General features: G+C 45.8%; 1 protein-coding gene across 1 annotated transcript in view; it reads left to right on the top strand.

Annotated features, from left to right (window-relative positions):
* The first annotated feature begins 8,171 nt into the window (after positions 1-8,171).
* STK11 (serine/threonine kinase 11) overlaps positions 8,172-18,510 on the top strand; it is a 73,219-nt gene continuing 62,880 nt past the window's right edge. Inside the window, exon 1 of the mRNA XM_050933983.1 lies at positions 8,172-9,840. Within this exon, the coding sequence (XP_050789940.1) occupies positions 9,551-9,840 (290 nt within the window). The 5' untranslated portion in view covers positions 8,172-9,550. The remainder of the gene's footprint in view (positions 9,841-18,510) is intronic.

Raw genomic sequence — 18,510 nt, forward strand, 5'->3', positions numbered from 1 at the left:
AAAATAACGAAAGTTGGCAAGGCTGTATCACCCTATGTATCTATCTAGCTACCGATATCCATCCACCCATCCCTATGCATATCCTTCTAGCTGTCTAATCTGAGCGGATAGATCCCTTACAAAAATAAATACAAGCCGATCTTGCTTATATGGTCAAAAGCAAACCCAGCGTGAAATCTACTTGGGGATTTTAGAACTGGCTCTTAAAAGCCTAAAATAGTCTTTCACTCTGTCAAATGAAACTATTGTGCGTGTCAAAGTAGGGAAGATTTCAACATTTTTTTCTTGCGTTTTGTAAACCACTGACCAGAAGCAAATGATAGCATCTGGAAAGAATGTGGAATAAGCAACACATCCTTAAAAGAACCACATAAGCTACATTCATCCCTGGTGTAATTCCACTAAAGAGTTACACTATGGAAGAATTTGGTCCTGACGATATTTATTCTATACCCCTTTTTGAATGAATGTTCTTCCTGGGTGCAAATCCCCTCATTAAAATATAAGCAGAAGGGGCCAGATTTGTAAAGATTGATTTCTCTGGGAGTCAGGCACACAGTTGCTTTTGTAAACCCCACTAAGTGCCCAATTGCATCTTTAAGTGCATAAATACTTTTACAAATCTGGCCCTGTATCACGTAGGTGTTTATGAAAATGTTACCCCTATTCTAACGCTGTTAGCAGTCAGCAATATGGTACTAAGCAAGCTACACAAGAAGATAAGAACAACCAGACTGGGTCAGACCAAAAGTCCATCTAGCCCTGTCTTCCAACAGTGGCCAATGCCAGGCGTCCCAGAGGGAATGAACAGAACAAGTAATCCTCAAATGATCCATCCTGTCGCCCATTCCCAGCGTCTGGCAAACAGAGGCTAGGGACCATCCAACCCTCATACAAACACTCTCTCTTCCTGAGCTTGACTTTGCCAGCACCCAAATTCATGGGATTCTGTCCTCTTAGGCTCCAGTTCACCAAAGCACTTAAGCAGATGCATAAATTCTACTGACTTCAATGCTTACCTTTAAGCACACGCCCAAGTGCTTTGCTCCAGTCGGGCCTCAGTCAGCATCCAAATGAACAGGCCACTCTTCATTTGGCTTAGGGGGACTGGAAGGGGGGTAGTGTTTTACAAAAACCCAGTAGGGACAGAAATGGTTTCAGAATGTTTTGCTTAAATTTAAATCCCTCTTTTTGTTATTGAAACCTTCCTCCTAGTGTTGTGAACTCAAATACACTACCACCTGGGCACTACAGGGAGAACCAGGATATATATGTGTCTGTAACTGACTAGGAATCCACCATCAGGCTAGTACAGAAGGGGTGGGGGATGTGAAACTGACTAGGAACAGAAAATTAAACTGAACTGTATACTTTAGTTGCCTGTGCTGAGTGCAGTGAGAGAAACTGGGCAAGTTATTTCATCTCCCTATGCCTCAGTTTCACTATCTGCACAATGGGGAAGAATGATACTGACCTCCTTTGTAAAGGGCCTAAAGATCAATGAATGAAAAGTGCTAGTTAAGAGCTAGGTAGTAATACTGTTACTTACAGCTGCATCCAGGGTGTGCCAGACACTTTCCAAACACTTCAGAAGGGGTACCTCGACTCCTGTGTTAAGGATCTCAAAATCTAGGGACAAACAGACAGGGGTTAGGGGAAAAGGGAACAACAATAGGCAATTTATTTACGTCAACATGACTGGCTGAAGTGTGTCTTTAAGAGGGCTTAAATGTGAATGAAGGGGAGCCTTGTGGGAGAGGTCAGGAAGGTCAGAACATGCATGGGGGGCTGTATGAAATAAATATTTTAAAAAATCATGGAACTAACCTTGCATTTGCTGCCATTCCACTGACCACTCTGCTTGTATGCTCTATCCCTTTCCCCACCCTGTGTCTGTTTTAAATATTGATTATTTATTATTTGTATTATCATAGTGCCCAGCAGCCTTGGCCATGGACTAGAACCTCTTGTGCTGGGCCTGTACAAACACTGAACAAGATTTTGATTGTGAATGCTTTGTGGCACGGACTATCTATTATTCCGTGTTTGTCCAGCGCCTAATGTATCGGGGTCCCGATCTTGGTTGACCCCTCAGCACACCATAAGCATGCTTAATGACAAGAAAAGTTGGAGATGAGATTGCAAGAGAGGCTGACAAATGGGTGAGGAGGCTGGGAACATTATAAAAATAATAGACAAACGGCATCCAGAATGAAAAGTAAATGTGATTCTTTAAAATGCCTGAATAAATAAGCTCAGTGTTATTAGTAACATGGCTAATAACTGCATTTGTCACCACAGAATCCCTTTCATCTCCAATGATGGCAGATTGTCAACTACAATAGAAAGAAGAAAATCCACACATTTGAAGATCCTGCTGAATAAGAGATTTTCTTAGTGAAGCAGCACTCAGTGAAACTCAAAAATATCGGAGTGATGGTAGCTGTAAATAATCTTAAAGCAAAATCCATGTATCTTCTAAACAATATAACTTCAGAACCATGTCTCGAGATGGTAAGTTAACATCATTTCAGATCCTGTCCGCATTTTGCAACTGTTAGACATGTGAAATGTAGTTTCGTAGTCATTCTCCAAACCAGACTCCAAAAACATTGACCCACACTGGCCCAAATGGAAATAGCTAAGGCGATCCCAATGACATATGAGCTGATGCCCCTGTATTAAAAGCAGCTAATCAATATCAAAGAGATACAGACAATCCCTTGGAATTTCCCAAGGCAGCCTTCAGATGACAGTAACTTTTGATCAGTGCTGACGGAGCTGGAGCTGAAGTAGTTACTTAGAGGTGAAGTTCTCTGTAGCCTAGTAACAGCATCCCTGAGCCATCCGATCCCCCCCACCAGTCTCTTCTGATTGCTAAATAACGTCCATCACTAGGCATCAGTCTCTGAGCCAGGGTTAATCCAGATGTTCATTGTTGTGGACATCAGGATAAAGATAAGGAAGTTAAGTGCTTTGTTTTCCATACACAGGGCTTTTGTCTTACATTATTGCGGTAACATCTGGAGTCCCAGCCATGGCCCAAGACCCCAGCGCGCTAGGTGCTGTTCAGGCACAGAACAGAAAGGCGGTCCTGTCCCCAAAGAGCTTGCAATCAAAGGACTCTAAGCAGTCATCTTGCTCCTGGTCCATCTTCCCAGCCCTACAATGATACTGAGGGCTCTTAAGATCACCCAATTCTAGCAGCTAGCGGCTCTAAGAAAAACCCCCAAAAAGTGTGATTCATGGTAAAAATCATGCAAGTTGGCTGGCTCTTTGTGCTGCCCCATGACCCTCAAACTTTCCTAACAAAACTAGCCCACCCACCAGAGCCAACAGAGGTAACACCATGTGTTGGGATCACTACAGCTCTCCCATGCTGAGAAGGGTCAGGCCAGGACAGTATGAAGACAGGAGACCTCCATGAATTAAAGAAGGTGCTGTAGGAAGTGGTGTGGGGGATGCAGCCTGGGACGCTCTTTCCGCTGCCTGTGCTGAATCAATGCTACTGTACAGGGCTAGGAGGCACTTGGTTTTGAATGAAATTTAAAACCAAGGTCCCAAGCATGTGAAGGTAATAAAGATCACCAGAAGCTTTTAGGAACTGTAGGGTTATGATTCACGAGCTCTCGTGTCCCAGGGCAGTTTCCAGTTTAGGTAACTAACTTCTGCTGACCTAAATCCTTCCCCATTTGCATTTAAAATCAGATACAGAATTCTTCTTCACTTCCTGTTGTGCAGCATTGTATGCTGTTAACAAGCTGCTGCCTTCTACCGCAAATGTGGCTGCATTTCAGGTGCTGATGAAGCATTCTCTGCATGCATGTAATCTGTGGAAGGCATTGTGTCGAAAGGTGTTGAGCTGTTGTCATTATTATTATTATACTTTAATTATTCACCATCCAAGATTATCCCGAAGGGGGAATGGAGACAGTTAGACGCCGTGAAAAGACAGTGCCCTGAGCAAAATACTAGGCTGAGTGAGCTGGAACTGAAGCAGCCACATCAGGAGTATTTGGCAGAGAGTAGAGATAGCAGAGTACAGGGAATGGGCGGAGGTGTGAAGTGAAGCAGGGAGATACGGAAAAGAAGGATCAAGCTGGTGAATAGCAGAAAGAAGAGGACAGGCCAGAAATTAGAAAGGAGAGGTGGGAAAGCGTATCCTCCTTGAGTGAGCCGCTGTAACCAGATCCCCTGCATGCATTGCTGAGGTTTTACACAGGTTAAATTTAGTACCAAACGTACAGCTCAGCAGAACAGGTTCCTGGGGAAGACGCAGTTGGACTCGAGGGAGTTTGCATCATGCTTAAAACAGGCAGTGCCATGCCGCTAGCCATTCCTAACGGGTGGGGTTGGGGGAGCAGCCTTCTCACCTGCTTTTCCCTTCTAGGGTGTTGGAAGAGCTGGACCCCACACCTTGGAGGGCAGCTTCCCTGCAGGCGGCTGGCTGAGGACCAACCAGTACAATGCCTCAGGAAGGAAGGGAAGGGAAGGGAAGGGAAGTGGTCCAGGCAATAAACCAGTGCTGAGAAGTACCAACTGGTGCTGAACAAGGAAACTTCCACATCGGGGCATGCTAACGGTCCTTCTAGCTGGGACTCACGTGGCTGATGCCAACTGCTCCTGAGCAGTGATATGCAACGTCTGCCAGGAGAGGGTATTTTTGTGTGCGTAATACTGTCAATGACCACAGGCAAAGTAAAGAGAGGGCCAGGGGTACCTTGAGGTGGGCCGAGTTAGGATGGTTTTGGCTGTTCGGGTGGGGAGGGAGGTGAGATCCCTCTTCATCAGGGAGGGGGTAAAAGAAGGCTTGTCAAAGGAAAAGGATTAGAGGGGTTTATCAGTGGGAGAAAGAATATGGGGAGAGCCATTCAACTTTTTTCTTCTCTCAGCCCGACTCTGTACTTGCCTGGTCAGATATTCTTATTTGAGTGCCTGGTAGCTAGAGGATGTATGGATGGACTCCATGGAGGTTGAGGTGCTGTTTGCACTATGAAATCTGGGGTCTGGGTCAAAGTTGCCCTGCCTGAAGATGATCTTCGTCTGCCCTCCCGCTGCCTGTATAAAACTCTCACCTCAGCATACCTGTCCCTCACCTGGGAGCACTGGAGGAACTCATCCTGCTACCGAGCAGCCAGCAAGTGATGTTTTCTGAGCAACGCGAAGCACTCTTCCTTCCCGGATGACTCAGTACCAGCACTCTCGCTCTCCCCACCTTCTTGTAGCTCATGAAGCCAGAGTGCCTGGCTCTCCCTCTCGGCAGGACATAGACCAATCTACAGACCACTGAGCCAGGGCACAGCAGTCAGAAGAGTGGAAGTCCCTAGGTTGTCCATGGAGGGAATCTGGGCCACAGTGCCAGGCCATTATTTTAATTACATATGTAAATCAGGCACATGATAAAGGACAAAAATGCCAGCAGCACAATGCATTTTATTGGCTGCATCCTAAGGGCCTGATTCCCCTGTCATGCCAATGTAATTCTACTGACTTCAGTGGAGTTACTCCTAACCTACAGCAGCATGACAGCAGAATCAGGCCTTTAGATGTTACTTAAACAAAGCTTTCCCTGAGCTGAATGACACAAGGCTTTCATCCCTAGCCTGAGAGTACCAACACTGACTGTGCTACTGAGAGACTTGCTGGCTGGCTGGCTGGCCATCCTGTTTGCACACTGTACCTTGATATTATCACATTGGTCCCAAAGACATTTTAGGATGTTTATAGGACAACATTTAAAAAAGAAAGTGCCTTACAAGTGTGTTCCATTGTGCACTTATGTTCATATGCATAATTACTGCAACAGCATATGGGGTGTTTCAGATGGTGAGATATGCAGAGAAGAAGGCTCTCACACCAACAGTGGCCAGATTGTTTGGAGGTACAGATGAGATCAATCTTAGCCAGCCAGCAGGAAAAGAGGAGGAAATATAGAGACACAACCTTTGTAGGGTTGGCTGGAGCAACTCCGTGGAGGGTTTTAAAAACAAGGCACTAAGTGTTGAAGTGATCCCAGTGGAGTTGGCTTGAGTTTGGGGATGATGGAATTATTGTTCTTGGTGCATCCAAGAAGGTAAGATGTAGCATCCTGCATAGCCTGGGAAGCTAGGACTCAGGGAGACCATAGAGGATGGAGTCACAGGAGAGTAGTCAGGATAAGAAGAGAACGATGTTCATCTATAGCATGGAGGCAATGCACATCCCAGCAAGAAGGGCTATATCTTCAGTATTGCAATCCCAAGTGTTCAAAAATCATCAGCTAGGCCTGAAAAATAGAGACTTTTTAAATTAACAATAGTGGGGTTCTTGTTATTTTTCCTCTGGTGTCGTAGCCTTTAGAAGTCATGTTGTCAGACTTTTTCTGGCTACAAACTTACTTTTTAAAAAGGAAAACTGAGATTCTCATGTAATCACAAGACTCCAGGAGCAGGGGCTTTGAGAAAAACACCCAAATGCCAAGAGTTGGTAACTCTGTATCTTGTTCTGTGCAGACGATACATTTCATGCTGAGACCTGTTGTCCCCTCTGTATCAAAGTTGAGGCTGGCTTCCAGACTCCTGCCAAATCATCAACATGGATGCACATATCCAAGTGCTTTACGCAGTCCACAGGAATACCCTTAGAGAGGCTATCTATTCTACATAGGTTCTCATACCACCTTCTTCACCCTAGTACCTGAGCACTTTTTAGTCATGCATTAAGTGGTATGACTAATATCTGACAGGTGAGTTGTTCTTGCTGTTTTCTCATGGAGATAACTGTGTGTGCAATCCAGGGTTTTGTTTTGGTAGGGTTCTGATATTTTTTTAACATACATGCTGCTCTTAGTTTATGTTAAAGAAGGCAAGTTGGAAAAGTGCACTCTGCACTTGGAACAGAAGGTAGTGATGTTTGTGATGATTATTAATTCCTAGTGGAATTTGTTCTACAATTTAGTCTTGGATTGGGCCCTGAGAAAGCTCTGTCTCCTGCACAGACATGCTTTACCCTTATTGTGGAAAGTTCCATTGTGCCACAGGAGCGGAGGTGTTACCACGGTTTTCACTCTAGAGCTTTAGGCCCTTTTAGCTACCCTGTGCCAAGACCATGGAGCGCCTTGAAGCTCACTCGATATTCTATAAGAAGCCAGCATAGAAAGCAGAGAACAAGTCTGAGGTGCTTGCAGTACCCCATGTTGATCGGATGTGCTGCAGTGTTTTGCACTAACCAGTAGTTCCTAAGGGTTGATGGCTTCACGCCAAGTGTTGCATTGCTATAGTCCAGACAGAGGTAGGTGGGATACCAGAAGCCTGGTCATCATCCACCAGGCTGGCCAACTGCAGATGGTAGGAAGTGTTATGTGCAGATGCTGCTACGTGATAGGACAGTGGGGCATCCAGCAGCACGCCTAGCCCAGGTGCTGAGTTTCCCAACGGAGGGTGTGCATCTTCAGAGGCCGCAAATGCTTCCACGTGCTTCCCTCTGCCTGCCAGCACCACCTCGGCCCTGCTCGGGTTCTGCCCCTGCCCCTGCCCCTGCCCCTGGAGCTGACCAGGCAAGGTGGCTGGCTATGGGGCAGGCCTGTGTGAGGCGGGATGGGAAGAGCCAGTGGCCCAGGGCCAGGGATCAAGCCAAGCCAAGCCAAGCCAAGCCAAGCCCAGCCCAGCCCAGCCCAGCCGCCTACAGGCAGCCCCCTGGGGAGGACAGCCCACCTTTCTCCCTAGATAATACCCACATCCTTCTCCCCTTTGCCCTCTGCCCTTTGCCCTCTGACCCTTACCCTCTGCGCTCTGTCATTTCACAGGGCCACCACGCGACCCCGCCCCACAGGTATGAGTGAAGGCCTCTCCCAGCCTATTAAAACCCTCCGCTGCAGCCGGAGGCGGGGTGGGGAGTGAACGCTAAATGAAACGATCCAATCGGAAGCAAGGAAACCCGGTTTACCCGCACTGGCCAATCAGAGGAGGAGAACTCGGAGGCGGGGCTGAGGCCGTAGCCAATGGGCGGGCACGTCGGTCGCTAGGGAGGCGTGGGGCCCTGGAGCGGGGAGGGGAGGCAGCGGGACGGGAGCTAGAGGGGGGGAGGGAGGTAAGCAAAATGGCGGCGGCATGTTAGCTGCGGCGGCTGGAGGAGGCGGGGGCGAGGCGGCCCGGAGCGCTTGGAAGTGAGGAGGGAGTGGGGAGAGCGGGGCCCCTCAGCAGGGACAGGGCGGGGGGAGAGGCGGCTGCGGGGTGCCCACTGAGGGGGGTCCCCTTGGGCCGTGCAGGGGGAGCGGGCCCCCCCGGCAGAGCTCCGGCTTGGGCAGGGGGAGCCGGGCCCCCTGTCAGGGGAGGCCGCTGAGGGACAGAACAAGTGATCGCAGCTTCCCTGCGACCTCCGGGTCAGGGTTGGGCCAGCTCCCCCTGTAACTAATCTCCTGCCGGGGGAGGGTCCCTGCCCCGACTGATCCCCTGTGAAGGCGAGAGGCTGGCTGCGTTAGGGAGGGGTAAGGGCCAGCGTCCTCTTGGGGTTGGCTGGGGGAGGTCAGCTCTCTTTGACTCCTGTTGGCTTGGGTGTACTGGGGGAGTTCATTTTTTGCCCCTTTTTGGGGGGCGGGGTGTTTTCTGTGTGGTGATAGTGCGGGGGATGGGAAAGAAATTAGGTGGATTAGTTCTTCCTGATTGACACCTGTGGGGAGGCTTGGGGGGTTGTGAATGGGAAGAAAAGCCTCAGTAGCATTAGCATTTCCTGAGTGACCTCTCACTAAGGGTGTGTTTCAGGGTCTTGTAAGGGGGAAAGAGCCCGCTCCTCCTATCACACTTTAAGGAGGGGTGGATGGGCTGGGTGAAGTTTTAGTAGGATTTGTGTTATCTGCCTACCTGACACCTGGACCAGTGGTGGTGACACATCATGTGTCAGGCACAATCCAAGTGGGTGAAGGATGCCCCTAGGAGATTTTGATAGGCGCACAAGGCCTCAAACTTTCATGTGGGGGAAAGAGAAGAAATTTGAATAAGTGTTGAAAACACGTTCCAAGAAACTTCATTCCAGCTACCCAACGGCTGAGAAAATCATCCAAGCTTATGCCTGGGAGGTGAGGGTGGCAGGGGCGAGTAAATGACCCTGCAATTCGCAGTTTGGAATTGGGAACCATGATCTGCTAGTAATGGAAAGTCATGAAAGAGACTTGACCATCCTTTTGTTTATTTGTGGTTCTAAAGTCCTAGAGGATGACCTAGCACTTAAGAACCAATTTGCAACCCAGTAGAAGGTCAGGCGAGAGCAAGCTGACCTGAAAGAACACAAGTGGTGGGATCAGGTCAAAAATAAGACAGATCCCAAACTGAGAAAGTACCTGGTGAGACTTTTTTGTTTTTATTAACGAGACATTGAGTTGTTGGAACCAGGCACTGGAATTTGTAGGCCCCTCCTTGGCTGGAAGCAGCTAATAGTGTTTTTTTTAAATTAACGTTCGTACAATCTTCTGGATAACTTTCATTTCAAGAAGGAGTAAAAGGGAGCGTTGGAAACTAAAAAACGGGATTAAAACCTTGAGCACTTAAGGAAAACAGGTTAAGGAACTTAATCCAGGATGGATGTGCAGGAGCCACAGGAGTTGAGTATGTTTGCAGAAAGTGAACTGATGTCTGTGGGGATGGACACGTTCATCCATCGCATTGACTCCACGGAAGTCATCTACCAGCCACGGCGCAAAAGGGCCAAGCTCATTGGCAAATACCTGATGGGGGACTTACTTGGAGAAGGGTCTTATGGCAAAGTCAAGGAGATGTTGGACTCTGAAACCCTGTGTAGGAGAGCTGTCAAAATCCTGAAGAAGAAGAAACTCCGCAGGATCCCCAATGGGGAGGCAAATGTTAAAAAGTGAGTATGAGATTCCTGTAGCTAATAATCAAAAGGTAAACTTTGGTCAGTATTTTCCAGCTGGCGTTCTGTATTTTGTACAACATTGTGTGTCATCTTATGTTTGGAAAGAGATTTATGAACTGTATACATGCGAGAGTTGCTTTCCCTTGAAATGCAACCAACTCGGGGGTGAAGTGTGGTATTATCTGAGAGCCACTCAACAGTGAGGAACAGGGAAAGAAAAATTCATTTTAGAGACATGGTGGAGGAAATGTTTCTACTTGTGTGAAAATTGGCATGTTAGGGGTTCCCTAATGTCACAGAGCAGAAAGAACCTCAGTTTCTAAAGTCTTATACAAAAGAAGCACATGGCTAATTGCTTTGTGCTCACTTGATCTAACCAAGGTTGTATAATTAAAACAGACTCTGCATAGTCATGTACATATGCAGTATTATCAGTGTGTGTTGCACTTAATAGCCTGTGCCCTAGGGACCGTGTATTCTAGGTACCTGTTTCATAGGTGGCAGCATGATCCAGTGCATTTGCACCTAGTGTGCATCAGGAGACCTGGGTCTAGTCCTGGATCTGATATTGATAAGTCTGACCTTGGGAAGCCGCTTCTCTCTCTGTCTTAGTCCGTTTCTGATCTGTAAAATGGGATGATACTTGCCCACCTTTTTTTAATATCACTCAAAATTTATGGTTAAAGCACTTCAAGCAAGAGCAAAGTTGTGTTTGTCGATGTTTGTGCACAAACAGCTCAGTCCAGCAAAGTAGTTAAAGTATGTTGTAGGGATAAACCTGTTCTGTTTCGTTAGCAAGCATTCTTCATTTTTCTTACCATTTCTTGATATTATACTTAATGTGCAATGACCCTTCAGAGACCACTGCATTTTCTGCAACAACCTGCTCAGTATAGCCATGCAAGATCTGATTGTTTGTCTGGAGTAACCAGGACTCTGCTGCTGCCAAAAAGAATTAATTAATTGCAGCAGCTTGTCTTGAAGCAGGAGGAACAGTTACAAGATGTTTTAGAAGTCTCTTGTGATGTTTCTGCAGCGGCTGCATGCTGTGTGCAGAGCCCTGACCTAGTGAACTCTTCATGTTTTGGTTTGGAGGGATGTGTGTTTGTGTTGTGTTGTGTTTTGTTTTTTTTTTGTTTTTTTTTTTTTAAGATTAGCAGGATGAGGCTTCATCGTGTATCGGGCCTTCTGTTGATTAGCTCTCCAGGTTTACCTTCTAACCTTGAGAGTAGAGTGAACTGGCTCAGCTACAGCATAATAATGAAATCAAACAGGGGACTTTGCTGTGCTGGGTCCAGTTCATTATAAAAGTAAACTGCTGGTTAATGTGTAATAAAATGTTTCCTGCAGTGTGTTTCTTGTCCCGTCCCCCCACCAAGAGGCATGTGTCACTTTGTCCCCTTCCCTCCCCCTCCCCACGCACCAAGTTCTACTGTTACATCAAGAATGTCTCCAAAAGATCAGAAAGGCTGCCTTCTCCTTAATTAAAACTTACTTTAGAAGCTCCTCCCTCTAAGTTCATAAGAATTCCCTTAACTAACCTATCAGCTTAATGGGCAGAGAGGGGAGGATGGACTATGGAAGAGGTCTTGTTCCGAAAGGAACTTCAGAGGGGAGGATGGACTATGGAAGAGGTCTTGTTCCGAAAGGAACTTCGATGTAGAAATCTCCTGTGTCCTGTTTACTGTTTTTAGCTTCTCTGTGGATGTTTTTGTTCTGTTTCATCTAGCTTGTTTAGTTATCAGAGCAGTCTAGCCAGAAGATATTTTAATTTCTGAGACCAGCATGGGCTGTCTATTCAGTTGCAGCTGGCTATTACTAGCCATAGTTCCAAAGCACTCTATCGGAGTCAGGCTTTCACTTCAGTCTTCTAGCAAGAGTCTATTTTAGCTCTAACTGTACTAAAATGGCCTGTGTTTATCACCTTTTCTTCCCTCCTCCACTCATTTGTTTCATCTGCTTGTTGCATCTTGTCTTTTAGATCAAACTTTGAGTCAGTGGCTTTCCATGGGTCCCTGCCCTAGTAGAAGCACCTAGGCACTACTGCAATATAAGTGATAAGTCTCCACCAATTTAAACTTTGTGCCCAAGGCTTGTTGTGGCAGCATACAGAGATATGGAATGGTCTGGCTGAGCATCATGGATGGGGACCAAATCCCAGTAGTGACCTAACCCCAGATAGCACTGCATCTGAACACTGTTCTAATGTGGCTTGGTCCCAGTCATGCTGTCCAGCCGAACTCCATTAAAACTTCAGTCTGCTGCAGTCATATTTGAGCAGTCTTTCTTAAATGTGATTTAGACTCATTACCCCTGTGAGCTGTTCACATGTTATAGAAAGTGGACTAATACCCATTCAGAACTAAAACTAATCTCTGACACAACTTGACAAGATTCCACTTCCTTACTCCAAGATTATCAGAATGAATGAGTGTGCTATCTACGGTGTGAGTTGTAACTTTAAAAATATTAGGGCCTACTCCTAATCCTGCACAGTTTACTTCAGTGAAACACGATTGGCCCAGTGTTGTTGGCATACGTGCAGTTTGCTCTGCAGGCCCTTTGTGATTCAGCCCATAGCTAATAGTCAGACTTCCCCCTTGTTGCTCTGAGCTGAAGAGTAATTGTCCCTTTGGATATGTGCCAACAATGCTTAAAAAGGACTGAATCACTTTGAGCAGTTAACCTAGGATACAGAGCCTCTAACCTTCTGATTAGCAGTTTGCATGTGGTTCATTTTGGTATGTCCTGAAACTTTCTGCTGCCTGATCGCTGCGCAGTGGCCGATTTGACCTAAGTTTGGTCTTGGCCTAATTCCCATTGGGCAGGTGTCCACATCACAAAAGTCACGTCTGTGACTAGCATTAGCTGATCTCTTTGGCCTCACCAGAGAGGCCCAAGATAGAATGGGCTACAGGGACTGAACTCCCTTCTCCCTAGAGATATGGCACCTTCCAGATGAGGTTGAGGCACATAACTCGGGGGAAAGGAGGCTTGGCATGCTCTCTCTTGTACTCTACCTGCTGTGGGGTTAAATGTTGATCTAACACCATTCACCAGCACAGCAGTCATTAAAAAGTTAATACTTAAAATTCCTTACAACTTTTTTTTTGTAATTAACCGATCCCAGTGGAGAGCACTGCCTCTCTCTGCATAGTGGATCAGAGTCCCAAAATGTCAAAGGATATCAGAAATAGTCCTTAAACACCGGTTGTCAAAGGCGGCTGTAGTGTGTGACCCTATAAGATCAAGGAGATTATGACTTGTTAATCCTTGGAGGGGGGGGGTCTAAAATTAACTTGCCTTGAGATTTCTCTTGTGTTTGTCATAATGAGAGACATGCGCTGTTCATAGAGTGCAGGGATTGTATTTCTAACCTCACCCCTACAACACTGCTTTCTATTTTGGGGAGGAAGTGTCAAAGGGTTGTGAATGGCTCGCAGATTTTATTGCGAATGTACATGGTGAGGTTCTTGATTTGTCTCTTTAACCATAGGGCATTCTGCTGCTGGGCAAAAATTTGATCTGGCTGTGACTTTAGTTATCTAACCTTAAAGTATCCCGGTTGTTAGCTAATGCCATTTGAGAGCAAAATCTCTCTCTTCCTCTGCCATCAGGACCAGACCACCACACACTACTCTCTCCCTTTCTATGCTCCCAGTGGTGCATGCAGACAGACGGCTCCTTCAAGCAAGATAAGAGTTGACACGTATATATTGCATTTAGCAGATAATATGGCCCTTTGCAACTTGGCTTTCAAATTTAAGCGTAGCTGAGTTTGGATGGCAAAGTAATAGCTGAGTGACGCAAGCAGTAAGTTGGAGATTTAGAACTGTAGAAACCTTGCATTTGTTCATACATTCTTGTGTTTACTGGAAGTGAAGTGTCAATGAGTGTGGTGCTCCCAGTGGAATCTCTGCTGAGTGTTTGGCCCCAGCACAGAATCACTGTATGATGGCACAATTATTGGTCTTTGCTCCAGCTAGACCAAGGACTCTAAATGTATGATGTTGCGAGTGAGGGTGAAAGTGCCTTGGCATGGTGTCTGGGGATCCTGTACAGAACACTCCTGCAGTAAGGTTGACTTGCCAGTGCTAAGAGACCCTCACTTGTTTGAGTCTTAAGAGGCCCATCTGTCCTACATGTGCTCTCTGGGCACCAAGATGCAATATAGGCACTGCTCTCAGTGAAGAGTAAGCCAACCATGCTAATGACCATGCTCCAGCCCTGATTTCTTGCTAGCCGTAGCACTGTTCTCTAATATGGTTGGAGCCATGATACTTCTAATCAAACCATGGTGTTATAGTTGGGCACAATTATATTGTCACCTGGTGCCCTAGCATGGCTGCAGTTAGGATAAAGTTAGAGCCATTTCTGAAATCCCATCATAAAACAATGATGCAGAGGAGCCTGGTTACAACATGTGAGTCCCTGACTGTTAACACACAGTTGATTCCTGTCTACACTCTGTTTTGTTTTTTTCATGGTTCCTGGCTAATGTCCAAGGCTGTAGCATGGTTAATACATGTTCCTGATTCATCTATGTGGCAAGAATAACTTTTAATTTTGTCTCCTGCCACAGGAGCTTCATGGGCCCGTAAGTTGTGACCTCAAATGTTGATTTGAGTCTTGTGAGCGATTTGCCCTTCCCCTGCTCTTGTTTATCATTCTGCTCATGGCAAATGATCTTTTAAGGTTCCTATAAATCCTGGTGGGGATCTTGAGGGTCTCAACTCCTCTGTGTTTAATGGTTGTCTCTCTGGGTAATGGTGGGCATCCCAGATTGTGTGGGGAAAGGTTTGGTGTGGCCTCTTCTGCCAGACAGTGTTGTGGTTAGCTGCTACCCCAGCTAATACAAAAGGTGAGCTTAGGAGGGATGCTAAAATAGGTGAAAGAAAACCAGACTCTTATTTGTCTTCAGCAGCGCAAGTTTAATAAAACTAAATGTTAATAGTCTCTCACTTAATTAAGTGCTTGGGACTTTCTGTGCATGTCCCAGGCGTCCTGTACAGTACTTACCATTCTCAGCAATCACATTCTGGTTTGAATACCTTGCTCGTTACAAACCCCTCGGGGTTTGAAATGGGTAGGTCAGCAAGCGATGTGACCACTTGCTGCTTTGATTGACAAATCAAGAGCCTGTCAACCCTGTCTTGTGGGCAGCAGCCTATAACACCTGTTAGCGTCCTGCAGTAGGTCATGCATTTTGTGCTTAGTGGCTGTCTAAAGCTGGCTTGTAATGCACCATCAAATTGCAAGTTTCGTTCTTTAGGTAAGTAAGAAAAGGCTTTTGTGCCTGACCTGCATGTGTTACTCTGTCAACCTATGTGAAGCCAGATGCCTGGATTCAGCTGTGAAGTAGCAGGAACCTCTAGCTAGTGTGTCTGTAGAAGAACTCATGGGGGTGGTAGCTCCATGAGCATGTTTGTAACATCAGACACTTACACCCCACACCCTCTGTCAGTGTTATCAATGCCTGTAGCTAGTAAGGAAAAAGAATCCCACTGTCTTAACCCTTCTCTAGGATTCCTCTCAGAGATGCACACAGAAGTTAGAGCTGGGAGAAATCTGTCGAGCTCTGAATAGCTGATCTGTTTGTGCAGGCGTTTGTCCTAGTGCGTTTCTGGTGCTTTAAACTTCTGGGAAGATGAGGAGCTGTCGGGATCAGGTCGCTGTGTTTGGCAGTGGCTGTTAGAACACTTTGTACCTGTATTTCAGTGTTAATCCCTCAGAGGCCTCCAAATACAGCTCGGTACAGAGGCACAGAAACAGCCTTGGGTAGTTCTTGATATCCCAGTTGAGGGTGGAGATGGTGGCAATGGCGCTATACTAACAACGTGGCCTGTGCCGCTGGGGGAGAGGGAGCATGTGAGGGACTAAAGCTTGGAAAGACCATATTGACCGTGCAATACAAAATAGTATCCCTCTGTGCTAAATCTGTTTATATTAATAGAGCCTGTCCTATCCCCTCTCTCTCATGAGAACCTGTGTGATAAGGGTTCCCATCTCCAAAAGGGGGCTAATCAGGCAAACCTATTCAACCAGAGCAAAGTTTCTTAGGTCAGCAGTGTTGTTCCTGAGCTGCCTCTTCTGATTCATTTTGGGAGCAAGAAAGAATAGCAGTTGTACTGCAGTGTGGCCTGGGGCCTAGAAGGCTGACAGCTGCTTCTGAGGTATCTGCAGCTTCAAACTGGTCATCGAGCAGGCTCTGATGTGCACTTTCTGAAGGATGGGGACTTCTCTTTCTGCAGGGCTCTGAGCCCCCACTGTCACAGGCAGTAATATTCCTGCAGTTGTCCGCAAGCGTGGGCTCCTTGTATACTGAACGATCGTGCCTTTGGATTGGTCCTATCCAAATGTTAGAAGCATAAAAAATGGTCAGAAACTCAATAAAGCAAAGGGTAGTGAGCTGCAGTAGGAGAAAGCTCCCAGTGATGACTTGGGGGTTTGGAAAAGCAGCAACCAAAAAGGGGGGCTAATGTCAATATCTGCAAGGCTTAGCTTTTCTCAGTGCTGAGGTTTTCACTGGGTATACGTAAAAGCAGTTTGCTGCAGATGCACTTTGCTTTGGTTGGAGGGGAAATCCTTTATGGTGTAACTGCTTGTGTATGATGGTAACTGACTTTTTAAAAAACAGCTTTTGTGAAGTGACTGATCCTGCTCTGCTGATAGTGTGCAGCCTGGTTAGTCACATTGAATCTTGTCTGGAAGCTCCTGTAATAGGAGGAAAAATGTGTTCTTTTTTGTGTTTATGATGTAAACACTGGCCAAATGGCTGTCTAGAAGGCAAACGTCCCATGTCTCACCAGCTATCTCCACAATTGTTGTTAATTGTTTCCTCCACTCCTCTTGTTAGCGATTTTTGGGAGAAGCCAAGGATTAATGAGTCTGAACTCTCCTCTCATTCACAGACGCACCTTGAGATCGGGTTGAGGCATGCAGCTGGCAGTGTGAGAAAGTTTGCACTGCCCCCATCAAGCTGTATTTCTTCCTTGGATAAATGGAGAATTTGAGTTTCTGAGGCTCACTACAGTCACATGCAAAGCCATTCTAAATCTGGTGGACATGTGTTCTTTGGACCGGTCTAGATTACAAAAGTTGTATTGCATTCAACAACATTTCTTTCTGATAGAGAGAGAATGCGATGCTGAACGTGATTTGTTCTGGTCTGAGCTGACCACTAAGTGGATTGTTCACAATAGTGTTCAAGCATGATGCAATTTTAGAACGTAGATAGACCCTCAGTCTGCCAGGCTCTGCAGTGTGCAGCTCTGCTGTGACCCTTAGTATTGCCTGACTAAGATCAAGTGAAGTGTCTGAATACATACCTTATCAGGTTTTTACCTGCATTTTCAGGAATATGGATGTATTGATCAGAAGTCTCTTGCATCTGTAACATGTATGATTCTTCACTCATCTTCTGCATAAGATAGTTCATGTTTGCTAAAAGTCCATTTCTTACTCAGCTGACAAGAAAAAATTAATAGTAGCCAGAAAAAATATAAAGGTAGAGCTGTAAAGGAAAATGGAGAATAGGTTAGAAATTTAGTTTTGGTTCTTTACTTGTTTTGCTCTTTAATTTAAGAAATGATTCCTATATGTTTACATCTAGACACTTCTGGTTAAATGCGGTTCTTTCTTTTTTTCCTGATTCTGAGGACAGTTTTGCAACTCTACGGAGCGATTCACTCTTTATTCCTCTAGGACATGGCAATGCTCAGTAATGCTTATGGGGGCTGATCCAAAGTCCATTGACTTCAGTGGAAGCCTTTCCGTTGACTTCACTGGACTTTGGCTCAGGTGCCTAGTCTAAACTGTGGCTGCAAAAATATTTCATATATTTGATTACCGTGTTTTAGCAGGTGTATGTTCATTCCAATGTTAATGCTGAAATAAAACTTCAAAGAGGAGTTCAAAAGAACCTTGAATCATAACTATTATTAGCTTACATCAGAATCTTTTCCTGTTCTCATGATTTTTGCTCTTAGTGTGATCAGGGATATTAGGGTTTAAAAACAGATTAGCTGCTTGTGATTAACTGTAGAGTGAACCTTAACATCTCATGCTTAAAGGTTTATGCTGTTCACTAGCATGGGGTCAGGAAGGAATTTGCCCTTTCCACTACCTTCTTGCCCCTTCCCTCTCCCATCATGTACATTAGACAATTAGCTAGCTGCATTACAGGGTTTTTTCCCTTTGTCTGAAATATCAAGTACTTGCTACAGCTGGAAGCATGATACTGGACAGATGGGTCAGTGTTCTTATCCATTTGGGCAAGTCTAAAGTCTGACTGGGGATAGCATAAATCTTACCTTTAGAAGAGACAGTGTCTTTTCCCTTCCCTGGTTATATTTTGGCATGAACCCATACTCTTTCAGCCTTCCTTGTCATGGTGACAATAAGCAGAGATGACCCCCACATGAACTTGCTAGGTATAAGGATATTGCATGTGTAACTTCTTCAGCAACAAAGCAGATTCACAGCTTGAGGGAACTATCTCAAATCTGCCGGTTTCAGGAAATCAGACACTAAAGAGGAAATTCTGTGACATAAACCGCCGTTCCCAGGCAGTAGTGACAAATAAGATGCGTACTGAAGGGACCTCTGTATTATGATTTGAACAGTGCCCAGCCCCATTAATTGGTGTCCGGGGATGGAGGAAAA

This window comes from Gopherus flavomarginatus, chromosome 24 (assembly GCF_025201925.1).
Source record: "Gopherus flavomarginatus isolate rGopFla2 chromosome 24, rGopFla2.mat.asm, whole genome shotgun sequence".
NCBI lineage: Eukaryota > Metazoa > Chordata > Testudines > Testudinidae > Gopherus > Gopherus flavomarginatus.